Genomic DNA, 20934 nt, shown 5'->3' on the forward strand with positions numbered 1-20934 from the left:
ACAATGAAAATAGAAAAAAAGCAGTAAGAATTAGCAAAAGTAAACCATTTGTAAATTTATATGCAAAAACGGCTCGTTTGGGTTGAGAAACTATTTTACATAGAAGAGCTAACAACGTTTCGACCTTCTTCGGTCATCGTCAGGTTCACAAAGAAAGAGGTAACTGACCGGAAGCTGACCACATGTTTGAAAGGGGTTGTGTAACTGAGTGTCGGAATATAGAGGGCGATGTTAGATGTTTGAATATATAATTTTGTTTATTTTATTATATTAATATAGGTATAAAGGCGTTCCTTTGTATTGGTTTATTTTGGGTTTAAGTTGTTGTATAAGTAAGGCTTCTTTAATTTTGCGTTTGTTTATGTTTGTTTCTTTATTTAGTATTTGAGTGTTTTCTATGGTTATGTTGTGTTTATTTGACTTGCAGTGTTCGAAAACGTGTGAAGGTGACTTTTTATGTTCTTTGAATCTGGTTTCCATTTTTCTACTTGTTTCTCCAATATAGAAATCGTGGCAGTTATCACATTGTATTTTGTAAATAATGTTGGTGTGGTGTTTGTCAGTGTAGTTTTTACATAGTATAGACCTCAGTTTTGTGCCTGGTTTTTGAATAAATTTGGTATTAACTGGAATGTCATATTTTGTTACTAATTTTTGCCAAATGTTGGTTATTTATATTTATATTTTCCAGAAACACCTAAAAGCAACATCTTAAACGATTTTTTCAAATAATTTTCTCACAGAACCATCAACATAATTTCACAAAACAGAAAACTAAAAAACAACCTTACAAAAAGAGACATTAATTCCATTAAAAACCTAAAACAAGACAACAACATAAAAATTCTAAAAGCAGATAAAGGTAACGCTATAGTCATAATGAACACGAATGAATACATCCAAAAAATGAATAACATCCTATCAGACATGAACAAATTTAAACCAATACACACAAATCCAACAAAGACACTCGAGACGCAACTGAACAAATTACTACTACAAATGAAAAAAGCCAACACAATTTCACAAACACTTTATTTCTACCTACGTAAAACCGACTCACGCACACCGCAAATATACGGCATCCCCAAACCTCATAAACCAGATTGTCTATTACGACCAATAATGTCCACATATGAATCGTTTAATTACAATCTTGGTAAATACATAGCATGGGCATTCTCCAAATATGTAACATCAGCCAGCTCATTCATCAAAGACTCTTTTAATTTCAAGTCTAATCTAAATCAACTTAATCATAAAGCCTTAATGGCCAGTTTCGATGTTATATCCCTCTTTACAGAAGTTCCAGCTACTGAAACCTGCAAGATAGCCTTAGAAGTCTATATCCGAGACCATAACCCAATCATAGAAATTCCCAGTAACCAGTTAGCAACCCTAATAGAATTCACCACGATAAAGACAAACTTCATGTTCAACGACCAAAACTATATACAAACAAATGGCCTAAGCATGGGCAACCCAGTATCACCAGTTCTAGCCAATATTTTTATGACACAAGTTGAAACACAAGCAATTAACACAGCATTACATCCACCACTATACTGGTACAGATATGTAGATGACACGGTTGCGGGATTCAAATCTACAGAACACATACTTAATTTTTTCAATCACATTAACTCTATACAACCCAACATTAACTCCACATGTGAACAGGAAGAAAGCAATCAAATATCATTTCTTAACCTCAAAATTACAAGAACCGACACACAATTCAAAACAGAAATCCACCGAAAAATCACCCATACTGGACTATACATTCCTTGGGACTCAGCACATGAAACAAAACAAAAACTCAACATACTAAGAAACCAAATAAACACAGCCATAAAACTATGCTCACCAGATAAAATTAACGATGAATTAGACAAAATAAAACAATACTTCATCAACATCAATAAGTTCTCCCACAAATCGTAGAAAACATTATACGCACACACCTAGACAGAAAGCAAAATCAACCAACTAAAGTAAATATATCTCACGAATCAAAAAACTCACGAAACCATATACTGCTGTATACCATATATTCCTGACATCAGCAAACAAATAACCAACATTTGGCAAAAATTTGAAACAAAATATGAAATTCCAGTTAATACCAAATTTATTCAAAAACCGGGCACAAAACTGAGGTCTATACTATGTAAAAACTACACTGACAAACACCACATCAACATTATTTACAAAATACAATGTGATAACTGCCACGATTTCTATATTGGAGAAACAAGTAGAGAAATGGAAACCAGATTCAAAGAACATAAAAAGTCACCTTCACACGTTTTCGAACACTGCAAGTCAAATAAACACAACATAACCATAGAAAACACTCAAATACTAAATAAAGAAACAAAAATAAACAAACGCAAAATTAAAGAAGCCTTACTTATACAACAACTTAAACCCAAAATAAACCAATACAAAGGAACGCCTTTATACCTATATTAATATAATAAAATAAATAAAATTATATATTCAAACATCTAACATCGCCCTCTATATTCCGACACTCAGTTACACAACCCCTTTCAAACATGTGGTCAGCTTCCGGTCAGTTACCTCTTTCTTTGTGAACCTGACGATGACCGAAGAAGGTCGAAACGTTGTTCGCTCTTCTATGTAAAATAGTTTCTCAACCCAAACGAGCCGTTTTTGCATATAAAGTTCTCAACAAGTGGGTTTCTCGACATCACTGATTATCATTTGTAAATAGATTAATAGAAAAATAAATCAGTCAGAAAACAAATTCATTGTCCAACAGATCACGCAAGAGCTCTCATCCAAGCTATTTTTAACCTCCCTCAGCGAAACGTCATCAGAAGATAATATTCAAATCAAGACGTTTAATAGTATAAACCATGTTGGTTGTGTAATTTTGTCAATCAATTCTCAAATAACATCCAGCTCAGAAGTTTTTCTGTTTTGTGACGCCTGGAATGAGATATTTTAAAGCAACTTCGTTGGAAATGTGTTATATTCTTGTTTAAAAAAATAACTCGTCCAAGTAAGGGAATTCTAATCATCGTGGAAAAAACAGTTTACTTAGTTCTTAGAGCCAAGGTGTATCAAAACACCACATGGTAGAAACTATTTAAGTGTAGCTTCTAAAATATATTTCATAAGGTAAATATTATAAAACACACACACACTAACATTGGGCCCGGCATGGCCAAGCGTGTTAAGGCGTGCGACTCGTAATGTGAGGGTCGCGGGTTCGCATCCCGGTCGCGCCAAACATGCTCGCCCTCCCAGCCGTGGGGGCGTTATGATGTGACAGTCAATCCCACTATTCGTTGGTAAAAGAGTAGCCCAAGGGTTGGCGGTGGGTGGTGATGACTAGCTGCCTTCCCTCTAGTCTTACACTGCTAAATTAGGGACGGCTAGCACAGATAGCCATCGAGTAGCTTTGTGCGAAATTTCAAAACAAACAAACACAAACTAACAGCTGCAAAAAAATTAAATGTGTGGTAATTATCTCCTGGTTTTTTTATTGCCATAAAGAAATATTATTATATAAAAACATGAATTCACAATCTGGCTTTAACTCAAAGATTCACTCAAACTGAAAATAAAATTACAATTCAACAATAACGTAAATATTCATATTTCGTCATTAAGGACACTTAAGTATTTTCGCAATCTTTTTTGATCTTCTGCGACATAAAACATTCCCTAACATATTATCCACTTGAGGAGTACTTAGGCACTGGTCCAACACACAAGCATGTACCAAATATTACTGATAAAGTCATAGATGGCGAATCAAAGTTGAATTTGTTTATTTGGTGAGAAGGGCATCTTATTTGCTATATTAACTGTAACCATTGAATTCAAAATTGAAACATTGAAATTATCTGATAATTTTGCATAAGTCTCTAGTCCCCTTTTAACGGGGAACTCCACTGCTAGGTTAAAAAGTGCCTGGAGGACGGATGCACAATGTCCTCACACTTTCGCTGCCATATCTACACAATGTAAATGGGTTTAAACTTACATTTTTTAATATATAAATATTTGTCTTTTAGTTTTAATGTTGTTTTCTATATGCGTTTTATAGCAAAGAATGCTGAATATCTGTAGGGATCATGTCTTCGAATCGTCGTAATTCTACAGAAAGCTTTCGGTTGTGGTTGTAATACTTCAAGTTAGACGCGAAAAAAGAAATAGAAAATTTAGCTTAAAAATAAAAAAGTAATAAGGCGTTTGTGTGTGTTAAGATTATGTATACATGTAACTTAATTTGTGTGTGTTAAGATTATGTATACATGTAACTTAATTTGTGTGTGTTAAGATTATGTATACATGTAACTAACTTTGTGTGTGTTAAGATTATGTATACATGTAACTTAATTTGTGTGTGTTAAGATTATGTATACATGTAACTTAATTTGTGCGTGTTAAGATTATGTATACATGTAACTTAATTTGTGTGTGTTAAGATTATGTATACATGTAACTTAATTTGTGTGTTAAGATTATGTATACATGTAACTTAATTTGTGTGTGTTAAGATTATGTATACATGTAACTTAATTTGTGTGTGTTAAGATTATGTATACATGTAACTTAATTTGTGTGTGTTAAGATTATGTATACATGTAACAAAATTTGTGTGTGTTAAGATTATGTATACATGTAACAAAATTTGTGTGTGTTAAGATTATGTATACATGTAACAAAATTTGTGTGTGTTAAGATTATGTATACATGTAACAAAATTTGTGTGTGTTAAGATTATGTATACATGTAACAAAATTTGTGTGTGTTAAGATTATGTATACATGTAACAAACTTTGTGTGTGTTAAGATTATGTATACATGTAACTAAATATTGGCCTGACAAAAGTAACTAATGTTATCCAATCACCTTTGCTTGGATAGTTATAGCGTAAGAAAAACAGTCAATTTTGGAATTATACCAAGTAAATAACATATAGACTATCTTGTTTTATAGTGTATGGGAGGATAAAAGTAATTTGTGATTTTGCTACATTTTAGTTCACTTGTTATTTAAATAATATTGAATCACTTGATTTTTAATACTTATTGTAAAGACCTTCCTTCAGTAAGAATCCATAATACCTTATATAACTTTATGAAACAATTCATATTTACTGGTTAATTTATATGTTTGATGCAATATTTTAACCAGATTTGTCTTAAAAACAATGATAAATAACTATAATAATTAAAACTTAACCGTAAAGTCTCCTTACGGAAAATTTCGCACACAAAATTATTGTCTTTATTATTAAAGAGGTTTAATAATAAAAGTTAGTTATTGTGTCAATGCTCAGTTGTTGAGGTATTTTAAAACCTCTCAACATATTCGTTTTCTCTAAAGTGTCATCTACATATCCTCTATAAGATACTGTGAAGAACATTCTTTCAAGATTTTTCATGTGGCATAAGAACAAATTATAGAATGATGGAGCTAACAGAGATTCCATAGTTGACCGAGATGTTAAAAGGAAATAAGATAATTGGTAGAAAATCATAAAAGTTTCTGAAACAGTTATTTAGGGAACCGCGGTTCATTATTTACATTTTGATACAAACATTTGTTGCGTAATTGTATTGCTTCTTCTAGCGCTGTCTTAATGTTAAGAGACTCCAAAGCAAAGTTAACAAAATAAAATAAACTTCATTTTTAAAATTCAGATGTTTTATTTCTTGAGAAAACTCAAACGTCTTTTTTATAGAATATTCATTCCCAATTAATGGTTGTAGCAAGCAGAAACCTGGATATTTCATGGTTACATATACCTATGCCTGACACTATCATTGTAACACGACAGTTTTCTTTATAGATTTTAGAAACTCTATATATGATCTCTGAATGAAAATCATTTGTTTTATTTTATAATATTCATTACTTGTCAATAAATTATACTCTTTTCAAAGTTCAGTAAGTATCATTGTAATTTCTTTCTCTAATTTTAATTGGATCTTTATCTGGTTTTATAAGCATTCTTTAACCTTGTTGACATAACCAGTTTTATTTAAAATAACCACAGTATTCCCTCTACCCGATTTTGTAATAGCTATAACTTTTTAATATCTGACCTTTTAAGGGCAAAATTTATTACCTAATTACATTTATAGATTTTGTTGGGGAATTGTTATGATTAAAATATTTTAAAAGAATGCTAGTTTTCTGCGTTCTTATAATGCGAAAAAATGTCTTCGCTTTCTTGCCATATAAATTGTTCAACTAATTAACTGTTTAAGAATGCTAAAACTATTAAACATAATTGGAATATTGTTAACTCTATTATTGATGTTAAAAAAAAAAAAATTTTGTAATTTTGGTACTACTGATTTATCTGATTTGAATTATTTTTTTGTTAATGTTGCTAAATCTACTTGCTCCGATCCTAAATTTTGTTCTCAGGGTATGCCTCCTGCTCCTTCTTCTTCTTGTTACCTATATCCTGTTACTGTATCTGAAACTATGAATAATATTTTCTCCTTATCAAATTCAGCTTCTAATGGTGTAGATGGTGTTTCGGTTAAGATTTTGAAAGCTAATGCTAATCTTTTTGCACCAATTTTGACTTTTTTAATTAATTTATCTTTTACTCAAGGGAAGTTTCCTAATGCTTTAAAGTTATCGTTGGTCATTCCTATTTATAAATCTGGTAATATTTCTGATTTTACGAATTATAGACCTATTTCCTTATTAATACATTTCTCTAAACTATTTGAAAAATCTATGAAGATTAGAATTTTATCATTTCTTGATAGACATTCAGTTTTGTCTCCTTCTCAATTTGGCTTTCGGCCTGGGCTTGGAACGGAGGTTGCTGTTGCTAAACTTGTGGGAAGTATTACAGAAGCTTTGGATTCTGATCTTCATCCAATTGCTGTTTTTCTTGACTTAGCCAAAGCTTTTGATTCTGTTAATCATAAAATATTGTTAAATAAATTATCTTATTATGGTTTTAGAGGCATTGTTTTGATTGGTTTTTTCTTACTTTCACAATAGAAAGCAATCGGTTTGTATCCATAATAATTATAGTGATTGGCTTACAATTAATGTTGGAGTACCACAAGGTTCTGTTCTGGGCCCTTTATTATTTCTCATTTATATAAATGATATTCTTTACCAACAGTTTTTTGGAGATATCCAAGCCTATGCCGATGATATTGCTGTTGTTTATAGTAAGCCAAATCTAATTAATGAAGCCATTATTTCTAGTGATCTTAATAAAATTGAAAATTGGCTTTTCTGTAATGGCTTATCCTTAAATATATCTAAATCTTTTCTTCTTCAGTTTAACCTTTATGGTGTTATTTCAGCTTTTCCTTCTATTTTTTATCATTCTAGTGATTGTTATACTTACCCTAATTGTAAGTGTCCCAAATTGACTCAAGTTTCCTCTGTTAAATATTTAGGAATTATTTTAGATCGAAAATTAAATTGGCAATTTCATATTAATTCTTTAGTTAATATATTAAAATATAGTTCTATGCTAATTTTTGAGCTTAGTCATTGTGCTCCTTATCACATTTTGTTAAGTGTATATTATGCTCTCTTTCAATCTTTCTTACAATATTATATTTCAATTTGGGGTGGCACATATAAGACTTTTTTAATTCCTATTCACAAGTTGCAAAAAAAGTGTTTTCTCTCTTATTTTTACTCATAGGCTTGATACCGATTTCAGTAAATTTAACTCCCCTCTTTCATATGATAAACTTTATTTATATTTTTTAGCTTTATCTACAATGCATGTTTCTTTTAATAGGCCTTTTAAAGTCACTTCATATTTTACACGACTTCAATCTTTTTTTCCAATTAATGTACCCATACCACGTAAAACAGTTACAATTCATCAATATCTTTATTTGGCACCTCGTATTCATAATTTTATTCCTTATAGTATAAGATCTTCTATTAATCGTGTTAATCAAAAGAAATACTTAAAACAATGGATCTTAAATACTGATGATAATATTCTGGGAACTTTATATTGATTTTGTAAGTTTTGATTTTACTTTATTATGTGTTTAACCATCACAGGACGAGTTAACTCTTTGTTGATGGTTTTATATTGATATTTGATTTTTTGTGTCTAATTTATTGCTTAATAAATTTATTATTATTATATTATTATAATTGTTGCAGTAACTGTCCATAGATAGTATTCTCATTTTTGCCATCAGGTGAAATGGCAGATTTTAATCCACAAACCAGACCATTTTTTATGTTACTTAAACCTAATTTACTTTTGTAATCCCTAAAGCGTAAATTTTCTGTTGTTTTTCTTTAAACCAATGGAATGAAATTATTATATCTATCTATAATTACAGTAGCAATTGACTTGTATTTTCGAGACCTAAGGCTTACAAAAAAGTTTTAATACTAAAAGAAGTGCTCCTTACGTATTAAAGTCACAGCCATGTGGCAAATAACCTGAGTTAACAAAATTCAAGTTATTATAAACAGCACTTTAAAATAATCCTCTTAGATACAAAACTTAAAAGTCTGAATTTACTGTAAAAGTCATGGGTGCCACATTTTCAGTACCTGGTCACCTTAAAATAAAAATACCAATTAAGAAAGTACAAAACTGGGAACAAACTAGACCTTAAACCAATATCTATGTATTCCAAATATATTTGGGTAATTTGCAGATGAAAATCAGAAAATCCTCTCTAATTACAATGCCGAACATTTTAATAGTTTTGTAAAACCCAATCAGTACAATATAAAACACAACCACAGACTTCTTTCAGATTCCAAAAAAAGTTTAAACGTGGTCTCTCTTTTACGACAGAATGCCATTGCTAGTTTTTACCCGTATCTTATAGTTGTAATTAGTCTCTTAAATTGTTTAATGTAATTTTTTGACGTGAGTGTTGATACACAATATTAATTATTAAGAAACGTTGTTCAGTAAACTGAAGACTGTTCTCGAAAATAGTTGAAAGCTAGGCTAGCTCCTGTTGAGTTCTTTAATATTACAATACGGTGTTTGATATTTTATTTGAAATTTTGTTTGAAATAAACAAGCTTATAAACATCACACAATACTGCAAATATCTGTAAATTTTAATTTTATAACAAATTCCAGTTCAACAAATTGGATATTCTATATACTGTAAAATCTGTCATTTTACTCTTGTATCTGTCAGACACACCTATAATAGTTGCTCGAATAAGTTAAAAACTTTAAATGTTGTATTAATATTGTAATACGTATAATTATGTATTTTTTACTTTTATATTTTCAGGACTACTTATTTTGCCGACGCCTGTTCCTGAAACAAATTATCATGGTTTTCTTGACACAAAACACAATATCTGTAATGACACAACAGTGAATTTTCTTGCAAAGGTAATATGTCAATGCTATAGATGTTTATAAATCAGTATCTTCAATGCTTATACAAATATATATTCATAAATACAAAAATCCCTCACTTTATAAGATAATATATTAATTTATATTTATTGGTTGTATTACATTTGAAGATGTAATCTCTTGAAGATTCAATTAAAGTAACATGTACAATAAATTTTAAATATAAATATAGGATCAACGCTTAAAATAAAAGTTGTATTTTGCGGACGGCCAAAATTAAAAGACGCTACAAGTTTCAGTAGCTTTACACGACCATCATCACGATTAAAAACTATATATGAAAAGCGGATAGTCTTAAAGAGAAAAGGCTTAACTTTTTGTAATATATGAGGATGGCATGAGTATCACACATAAAAATGTCAATAGTTCTCTATAAATCTGTGCATTATCGCCAGCTAGCTCTACAGCTAGCCCTGTTTCACAAAAAAATATATTTCATTTACAGCACAAAATTTCTATTGATTCTCTAATTGTAATTTTACTTTGAGTGTCAGGTTCAATGTGTCTTGGCGTTATATTGAATGACCTCTTTCAGCAACAGCAAAAGGATTTGTATGTTATGCCTCCACACTGGGAATGATATCATATAAAAACACAAAACGTGTCTGAATTTTATACAGATGTTTACAGAGCTTTAAAAATATGCTCAGGAAAGGAAGATTTAAGTAATGAATTGTTATTAATTAAATAAATAGATGATAAAAGAGGATTTGAACCAAACGGTAGATAAAGCATTTAAGAAATTTAAGTCTAATGTTAGTTAAAAACACTGCGTTAACATCTGTTCAGGAAAAAATAAATAAATTTACATTATATTCCAGGATCAATTATTTAAAGCTTTTAAGAAGAAGAGCATTTTTACCTATTAGTTAATTCTATAAACAAAATTAAAGAAATGTTGTAGTGTTCTAAAGACAAAACAAAATTGGGAAATAAAACTAGGATTTACAAAATAGAATGTGGAAGTATTATTACTGGTCAAACTAAAATAAATTGAAAATATAAATTACAGGAACTCTAAAGTTATGTAAGAACCAATAAAATAGAAAACTATACTATTGCAGAACATGTAAAAATAATACAATATAAACGTTATGAGAAAAACTACAAATTTAGCTCAACCTCGTAATATTACACCTTTAAATGTCAGAGAACCAGTATAATTAATAACATTTAAGAAAAAAGTATTAAACAGAGATTGAAAGCCATCAAATCAAAGCATTTAAATTTGACGTGGTGTAATATAAAAGTTGACTAAGGAATTATGTAAATATAAAAAATAATGTAATATCACGTAGCAGGCACGAAAATGTATAAATCAATATGTCTTATACATAACTTCTAAAGATGACGTAGAGGACAACGAACTGTTGTACATGTAAAATGTATTTCTAAAGTGGAAGCTGTTGACGGCTCCAGTTGAGTTTTTAAAATTGTGTATATATGAAGTGTTGATTTTAATTATTTATTAACTTTTTGACACTACAAAGGTGCCGATCATACGTACTTGTGAAATACTTCAGAAATTTATCTTTTTCTTAAATTTACGCAAATATTTAAACTTAGTTTCCAATTGCTAACTATATTGTTCATTTCTTCTTTGGCCCGGCATAGCCATGGGGTTAAGGCGCTCGACTCCTAATCTGAGGGTTGCGGGTTCGAATTCCTGTCACACCAAATATGCTCGTCCTTTCAGCCGTGAGAGCGTTACAATTACAGGTTTTTCATTGCGTCTTTCTAGTGCTTCGAATCCCCATTAGTTCAAACATGCTCGCCCTTTCAGCAGTGGGGGAGTTATAATGTTACGGTTAATCTCACTATTCGTTGGTATAAGAGTAGCTCAAGAGTTGGGTGATGATGACTAGCTGCCTTCCCTCTAGTCTTACACTGCTGAATTAGGAACGGCTAGCACAGATAGCCCTCGTGTAGCTTTGCACGAAATTCAAAACAAACCACAAATGAACAAACATTTCTTCTTTCTGTTTTATTTTAACAATAATTATCAAAACAAAGATTACTGAAATCATATTCAAAATATTCTCTAACATATTGGAGACAGTAGCTCCTAGTTTGGAGATTTCACTTCTCTTCTCTTGTCTCCTGATTTTTAATCATTCTGAGTGTTTTCCTTTTTTAATTATATATGTCATAGTAATGAATTTGGGAATTACCAAATTGTTTCTGCACGTAACTTCAAAATTCACCCACATGCTGTTTGTTTTCCTTCTATTTGGTCAGCTCTTAACTTGAATTAAGAATCACTCTATCTGAAGCTTGAAGTCATTGACTTGCTAGTTTAAATTGAAAGTAATAAGTACAATTTAGGTATATATATGTATGTAAAATCAGTAAGCCGTGAATTATTTCATAAATCAATTTAATTTGAAGAACTTTAATTTATTATATTTTTGTCTACAATTTTCACTTTAAATTTGATTACGAATTAAATATCTTTCATAACATATTCCTTTATAAATATTGATCTATACTGAACTTGCAAGCTAGACTTTCTTTACTGGCAATACGTTTTATGACTTTTGAACATATTTCAAGAAAATTGAATTTCATATACAGAGTAATTTCCCACAGTATTCCAAAATAAGTATCATTTCATCATAAAGATTTTTTCTAAAGTTATTTTTGATCTAAATCTATTTATTTTGAAATATAATCACACATGTATAAATATCAAAAATTTAATTATTTTGTATTCTTGGATGAAATTGATTTCAGAACAATTGTTAAACATGGGAGTGAAAAACTGACCCTGTCGTATTCTGATTTTTATTTAAACGTTTTGGTTAATTATTAAACAACCCTTAAAAATAAAGCACCTTACAAACTAGCTTCTCTATGCATAGTCTCCATTAAATAAAAACTTTATTTTGGGGCTTCTTGGCCCATGGCACAGAAAAAGATCTTTTTGCTCCTTCCAGAGTTAAATCTCCATCTTGACTTCCTCAAGTATTTTCATCCCAATTCCATCACTGGACTTCTTTATAAAATAAGGATCTGAATTCAACTAAATGATTAACTTGAACATATTCAACACATGATTTAAAGTGTAAAACAATCTATGTTATTTGATCAAAGAAGAAAATGCAGTATGTGTACTTTCATAGTTACTCGATCGTTACGATCTACTTAAACCATGATTCAGTGAACAGGTGTTGGCTGTCATCTGACTCAGTCGATTACCAAACAGAATTGAATCAGTCCATCTCTTGATACTTAACAGGAAACTTCGGAATTACCCTTAACAACTAATGTTGCACCTATGTTGATTAGTAACGCCATGACCTCTGAGTATTATCCATTCAGCCAGTGTGATACTGCAGTAACATATCCGTGGATGGATCTGGTATTAACAACTACAGAACAACAAATGAACGAAGGCAATAACTAAAACGAAAATAACTCAATGTTTTTTCTGGACCACGTGTTCATGCATAGAATCAAGCTAAATGAAGACGTGTGAAAATGTCTACATCAAAATAAAAACACAGAAATTTCATGATATCTTTGCATACCACACTTCTTCCCCTTCTTTGTATCATCTTCGTACTCAATCTGACATTTAAATCTGATTTAAAACCAATCCACTCTAAACTAGTAACGTGGTCTTGAAGTGAATTAACTATTCTTCATTTTTTTGCCATAAGAATGACACTACTCTTTAAAAAAAAATTCTCAAACATTTCAACACAATTTTATAAACGTAGCTTACAATTAATATAATAAATAATAACAATAAAAACCTCTTTAATTATGATTTAGAATGGCGATATAAAAGAATAATATTTTACCTATGATTAGGTAGTATAGCAATATATTACATCATAAATAAATAATTATAAGAGAAATTAACTTTAAGATACACACTACCGTGTAAAATGAAATATTCTTTATAAAACCAAACTTTTTTAATGATGCGTTGACGTATATATGTTATATATACATAAAAGAAAATATAACTATATTATATTTTAAAAGAATTAAAAATATATCGATACACACAACAAAGAAAACTAGGCAATGAATAAAATAAACCTTTAAGGAAGAATACATGTAAAATTATCCTTTAACCCTTTCATTTAATGTAGGTTAAAGAGTACATGTCACGATCTTTCACAGTTTTGATTTTAAAATCTGCTTAAACTGTCAGTGTATGTAACTAAACTTGTCACCAAAGTGTTGTTTAGTAACAAAAGATTAATGTTATATAAGTTTTATGTTCTTAACTTTATAAAGAAATATTTATATAAATCCTTAATTTTCCTTGGTATGAGAATCCCATTCTCTAATTTATTTATCATTCCTCTTTGAAGTATAAAATTTAATATACATTACTAATTATAATTTAGAAATAACTAAGGGAAAGTCTAGCTTTTGGTAGCCTTCAATCTTATTTGTTTACAGAGTCATAAATTAAAAAATCAGACCCACCTGTTACATATTCTTATTCACAAATTGTCATTAATTATTTTTAACACTTTATATTACAAGGATCTAAGACGAACCATTTTACAAAGAAAATATAAAAATACCGAAATCGACAGACACATTGAAAAACTAGCAACATTCAACGGAAATAAATCCTAAATCAGAGAAATATTAAACAAACAAATTGAAAAACTAGCAACATGTTTCACGAATTCTAAAAAAAAAATAGTCTTCTACAGCTTAATAAGTGTCTTATATTTCCTAAATTTCCTGTTCGCTCTTTCTAAAAAAGTATAACCCTAAAAATAACCTTTATCACACAAAAGTGAATTATATCCCACCCAAAAATGTTTGTTATCTATGCAATCAAGCCGTTTGCCAAACTTGTAAGTCCATAGAAACCATTGACTCATATTCTGATAAGTACAATAAAAAAAACTTCAAAATATCCAAAAAAATCACTTGTAAAATAAAAAAACACCATTTACCATAAGTAGTGTAAAAAATGCAATCACCAATATGTAGAACATAAACAAACAACTCTTGAAGAACATTTCAACAACTGTAAATCTTTTATTAACACCAAAAACGATTTCCTGTTGCTCAAAACTTTAACCAATCTGGTCATTCGGTTAACGATGTCACTTTCATCGGCATTGAAACAGGATTTTCAATTAAAGCAGATAGAGAAATAAAAGAAGCTTACTATATTGTTAATCCAAACATTATTCATCTTTCAGAAATCAATCTAGATTCTGGAATCAGTGATCTTCATTCATTCGTTAAATCTTTGCCAGAAAAATAATTTTTATTCTTTGGTTATTTTTTCAGATAATGTGAAAACTGAATTTGCTAAAACTTACTATTTGTTTATGATACTTCTTTATACCTGTTTTATAAACTGATTATTATATCTTTTTTAGTTAGTCTGCAGGTGTCACCTTTATTTTACTTAAACATTCAAGTGTAATTTTAAATATACATATATTTAACCATTTCTAACGTAAAATATCCCTAACACCTTTTCACACACACTCTCGCTATCGTTAACATTGTACTGGAAATGAGACGCTTACAACAGTACATAGTGAAACAGACATTTCCTAGGAAACCGGATGGCTCTCAAGACGTAACTAAACTCCTTTTATATATGTCAGTCATTCGATTACCTCACCATTCCCAGTTTTCTCCTGAAGAATAAAGATCCACCTGTTGAAAGCGCTCAGGTTATAGGGTTTCTATTCATTTATATTACATAATTTATAATTAATAGAAAGACAGGTAACGAATTACGTATAATTCTACGTTGATTTAAGCACAGAGTATTGCCAATTTTGTCTTTACTTTGAAAGTTTATTTCATGATGTTTAGATTGAACAGATAAGGAAAATATTTTAAGCCTTTTTGTCTTAGTTAGAAAACCAGTTAAATTTCGATAGTTATAAAACATTGTTTGCTTTGTACACATTATTACAATATGTTCGTAGATGCACTAGTCAAGTTCTTACTATAAAAATTAAGTTTCAATTTCATCAGCAATTAACAATAAAAAAAGAAGTCAAAGGTAAGTACCATATTTCTCGTTTTATATGTATCTTTTTATTTATAGTTTCCAAAACAAAAGGTCCCGGCATGGCCATGTGATTAAGGCGATCGACTCCTAATCTGAGGATCGCGAGTTCGAATCCCCGTCGCACAAAACGTGCTCGCCCTTTCACCAATAGGGGCGCTATAACGTGACGGACAATTACACCATTCGTTGGTAAAACAGTAGCCTAAGAGTTGGTGGTTGGTGGTGATGACTAGCTGCCTTCCCCCTAGTCTTACACTGCTAAATTAGGGACGGCAAGCGTAGATAGCCCTCGTGTAGCTTTGAGCGAAATCCAAAACAAACAAACAAACAAACAAAAGAATTAGAAACCTATTAGGGTAAAAAAGATTAAATTAGGAAAAATAATGAAAAACAACAATAATGATATAAATTCTTTATGAATTAAGCTCACGAGAAGCTTGTGCATTATATAATTCAATAAATTAACCCGAGCTACACGTTTGCTGAGTGAGTTACAACTATATAGGATAAACAATTATTTCATCGGAAACCTTTTAACTCACACAAACATTCGTCTCTCCAAAATAAACGAAATACATCAATATAAGCTACTACATTCATCTATCTCAAATCAACACAAAACTACAGTATAATTTATTTATTTCTCACAATAATTACTTAAAAATGATCAAGCTTTCTCCAAAGATTATATGACTCTATCCTTCAACGTCCAATGTATTTAAATGCTAGTGTGATAGCATCCATAGAGCTTTAAGGAAGCAAACACAATTGTTGCTTTATCAGATGTACATTACTTGTATCTTTATAGTTGCAAAACACTATCATTCAGGTTAATCAGCCATCTGGTCCAATAAATACATTATAATATTCTACCAAGAAATAACTGAGTTGCTTTGGTTTTACTGCATCTAAACTCTTTATACAATACACAACTAATGATCTCTGATAAACTGATAGTTAAATACTTACTTCTTCTGGACATGATGGGATGGAATAAAACTTAGCATGACCAACTTTGACTTTGTTAACCATACTTATAACCTTTATAGCATAACAATAGTCCATAATTATAAAACAACATGGGAACTTCATCCTTCATTGGTCAGATAAGTGAACAAAGAATGATTGTTATATATATATATATATAACATTGGTAGATAACGTTCTTATGAACCATCACTTCACCCATTACACAAAGAAAGTAATACATAAATTCCACACAGCACATACATCCAGAGAATGCCAATGTCAAATCCGAGATCAAAAAACGATATTTTCATTCTATGAGCAAAATTTCCTGAACAGAACAGGAGATCTTTCTCTCCTCTTTGGTTTATTAGAACAAAATCAGTGTCAAATACCCATAATGGTGATTTTATTGATATATTTATGAGACCTATCAATGTTCTAGCTATTCTTGTTTTAATCTGAAACTAAATCTCTTACCCTTGTACTCTCACATGTAAATATCACACTCCACCCAACCCTGAGAGAGCTCGGATGAACACTATACTCTTTCTTGTAGACAGTCTACCACGTTTTTCCAAAGTGTTGTCCAAAACAAAATTGGAATCCTATTGTTTTCAGAACATTTTAAAAAGTGTTCACCATTTGCTGCTGGTTGACCTGAATCTACTGAAATTTCAAACAGTACTAATAAAACTGCTTACTTTGTTAAAAGGAAAACTATGAGTACTGTTGGTTGGTTGACAGGTGCCAACCCATTGGCTGGAACAGTAGCCCTGCCATCTTTACTGATCAGCAAAGTATAAATAATTACTCTGCCAATGCCTCACCAGATAAGCAAAGTATATTATTTGCTTCTCCCATTCTGGATGACTTATAAGGAGAGGCATCATCAGTATAGGTCGTGACTTGAACCCATTTTGAGGACCTAAATAGTTCTGTCTATTCATTGTGAGTCTGTGTAGTTGCATCACAGGAATGAGATTTGTAGATGACTTGTTAGTTCTTCATATAGCTCTTGCTCAATTCAAAGGATTTTACTGGTTAGATTGGTCTGTTCATATAAGATGTAGCCTTTACAACTGTCACCGTGTGTTTTTCTCTCTCTAACAAATGATCAAAGTTACCACTTTATTCTAAGTCTATGCAAAAATTGTCATCGTCAAGATGAGGATGTCTCTCACACTCATCCTCTAGTAAAGTTATATAGTTTTCTCTCGATCTGCAAAATATACCTTATCGTGCAAGTCGTACATATTATTTGCATACGCTGCCAGACCCTTGATTCTCCATAGGGTAAAATTAGTAGTACAAATAAAATATAACTGTCTCAGTACTCTTGTTTCTCCTAAGTTAGGTGCTTGGTGCACCTATGACTTGGCTAACCAAGCACAGTACCAGGCATTAGATACCTGCTCCTGACTTTAGTTGTTCCAAACAATGATCGCCTGAAATGCTTCAAAAAATTTCTGTACGGGTTTTCTTTCAGAACTGTAAGAATAAATTTTGCTTTATTTTACTTACTCTGTGGTACCAGGCAATGTCTTTCCCTTATGGGTTCTCACCCAAAGTAAGATGCTGCCAATATAGCAGATGTGATGTCCATAGACCTGTGTGGCAGAGCAAGAAGTTGCTTGGAGATCCCATCACACAACCTTGCAAGATCTTAGAGTTGTAGATGGGTTCGACCAGAGTTGGAGCTGTGGAGATAACGTGGGAGTTATATTTAGACTTTCTCAAATTATCTCTGACTAACCAGGTACTATTCCACCTTAACAGTCTTTCATCACTTATTTAAATTCAAGAGATTAAATAAAGACCTATATGTAAGTTAGCGAACACAGAAAACCTTGCAATAAGCCATGTATCTAGTCTACAGTAATTACTCCTTACCTACTTTGTGGTATTCTCAAATGAAAATGATTTCTGCACAATATTTATTAGGTCTACTTGACACTAGAAGGATCTGAATTTAGCTAAATAAGTGGGTTTTAAGTTAAGAGAATATACAGACTGTACTCGGCTATTGATATTATTTGTGTAAACTCTGGATTGTTGCTTCTTACTGTAGCTGTGAATAAACCAACAACTATTATCTCCTTAGATTTTTTTTCGTCAAATGACTCACATTAAAACCTGGTAGAAAGAAGTCTGATATTACATATTTCATATGACAACTTGTCTGATATCTCGTGTATTACACAATCAATTCAGGTTATGAAATACTTGATTTCTGAAACTAAGTTGTCCTATGCACTTGTGTATAAGCTATTGTAATGCAAAAAAGATCAACATTTGTAGATTAAATGGGAAAATTGAGAGTCAATTTTCTTCCAAAAGCATTTTATAAAACTCAATGAACAGTATGTCCCTGCAACATCATAAAGAAATGTCAATAGCACAACATCTTGATATAAAACACTGTATTGTAACAGCTTGAGACTAGAGAATTGTTTCTGTTTGTTTTTTGCATTTCGCGCAAAGTTACTCGAGGGCTATCTGTGCTAGCCGTCCCTAATTTAGTAGTGTAATACTAGAGGGAAGGCAGCCAGTCATCACCACCCATCACCAACTCGTTAGCTACTCCTTTACCAACGAATAGTGGAATTGATCGTCAAATTATAACACCCCAAGGCTTAAAGGGCGAGCATGTCTGGAGCGACCGGGATTCGAACCCATGACTCTCAGATTACGAGTCGAACGCCTTAACCCACCGGACCATGCCAGGTCCCGATACTAGAGAAACGCGTAAAGTTGTTTTCCGATTAGTATAGTCAGATGGCAACCGAACAAGTTAAGTCCAAATTGAACTTTTAAAAAAGCGATAGTATAGTAACAGCAGAACTATGTACTGAAATAGTGTTTAGATATTAGAGGAGCGTTCATTTTTTTTTATTATACTTAAGTTTGAATAGATTTAAAAGTTTTAATTTTGTTCATCAACATACCATATTTGTTAAAACAATGTGTAAATAATAACCAGTGTTTGAGCATGTTATTAATTTAGTTAACTTATCTAAATATTAAAAATATAAATTTCTTGAATGATTTCACAGCGAAACAAATAGCAGCTTTCCATACGTGCTTTACATTTATACAGGCTTAGCTTAAAGTTCCTTGTCTGTGCCGACTTCGTGAAATTATACAACATAATAAAACGTGATAGTTAAAGAATGCTCACTTCACATTTTATAATCATAGATGCGTTTAAGACATCACAATGTCATCATTATGCTACAATCTGATGTAAGCAGAATAAGAATCGCAGAAGCTGCACCAATAAGAAATTAAAACCTTATTTGTACAAATATCTCGAAACTCCCCTCTCTCTCTACTAATTATAATCCATTAATTTCATATTATTTTTTGTTTTAGATTTATATAAATAATTTTTAAATATTAACATTACATAGTTATAATTCAACAAGTGCACACCCAAGAATAAAACTTACATTTTTAATTTCTTATAGTTTTTAATCATATATTACCTATAAATAGTCACAATTTTAATAACTTCAAAATATTTTCACGATGTGAATTTCATTTTGATTTCAACTTTTTACACTTTGAACAAAATTGTGCATAATTAGTGAAAGCTAATTTTATTGTGTCGTAAACTCTAGACAAAACAAAAGGAAGTAAACGAGAAAATTTTAAACCCTTAAAACAGGTTTCAAGTTTTGTGATAACAAAACACTTTTGAAGTGTTTCTACTAATAAATACGAATTTTTATGTTTTTTAATCTTCAATACATATAAAACAAAACTATATATTGGTTAAATATCTCGAGCAAAATGCTTACTATATATAGTTTTAATTAAGCTCTTAATATGTGTTCTCTGTTATAAATAACAATGTCTTTCTCCTTCATCTTTTAGTTGATACAACCGTTTTCAAACATCACTACGACACAAAGTAATACTTTAACTAGATGGGATGAAGTTCCAAGTTCCAGCACGAAACAGTGTTGTTCATTGGCCTTGGAAACAGAAAACAACCAACCTTATAGTCGATGTTGTGTGTGTTTCGTGGAACAAGATTACTTACCTTCTCAAAAAAACAATGTTTTTAATGTGACTGGTAAGAAATGTCTTGCATTTGTCATTTTTGAATGCGCAATCCCATTTATTAAATTGTGATAAATAAAAATGTGTATGCTTGAAATCAATGTGTAATGTAATAGCACAGAACAGCCTGGTAAAAATTTGTTTTACTAATGCAAACAAGCTACGTTTGTCGAACTTTACGTTCATTAGCAATAATCTATTATTGTATTAAATTAGTAAATGAACGAAACAAAGAAATTCGTACTTGATCATTTCACAAAACAATTTATATTATTTTAAAATCATGATATTTTGTCATGAAATAGTTACATCTTACTTTCAAAAGTGTATTTGATGATTTAAAAAAACTATTATTAGCTTTGTGAAAAGTTATGTATTACAAACAAGAACCACATATTAGTGTTATAAACAAATTATTATACAAGCATTCTTTATTTTAGGTATTTGGTGAGTTTAAGATTTTTCTTCAAAAAGTAGTAAATTATT

General features: G+C 30.7%; 1 protein-coding gene across 2 annotated transcripts in view; it reads left to right on the top strand.

Annotated features, from left to right (window-relative positions):
- LOC143225225 (uncharacterized) overlaps positions 1 to 20934 on the top strand; it is a 49699-nt gene that overhangs the window by 16047 nt on the left and 12718 nt on the right. For both annotated transcript variants that reach the window (XM_076454273.1, XM_076454272.1), the window contains 2 exons: positions 9268 to 9371; positions 20260 to 20461. In XM_076454273.1, coding sequence (XP_076310388.1) covers positions 9268 to 9371; positions 20260 to 20461 — 306 coding nt within the window. The remainder of the gene's footprint in view (positions 1 to 9267; positions 9372 to 20259; positions 20462 to 20934) is intronic.

The sequence above is a fragment of the Tachypleus tridentatus genome, chromosome 9 (assembly GCF_004210375.1).
Source record: "Tachypleus tridentatus isolate NWPU-2018 chromosome 9, ASM421037v1, whole genome shotgun sequence".
NCBI classification, from domain to species: Eukaryota; Metazoa; Arthropoda; class Merostomata; order Xiphosura; family Limulidae; genus Tachypleus; species Tachypleus tridentatus.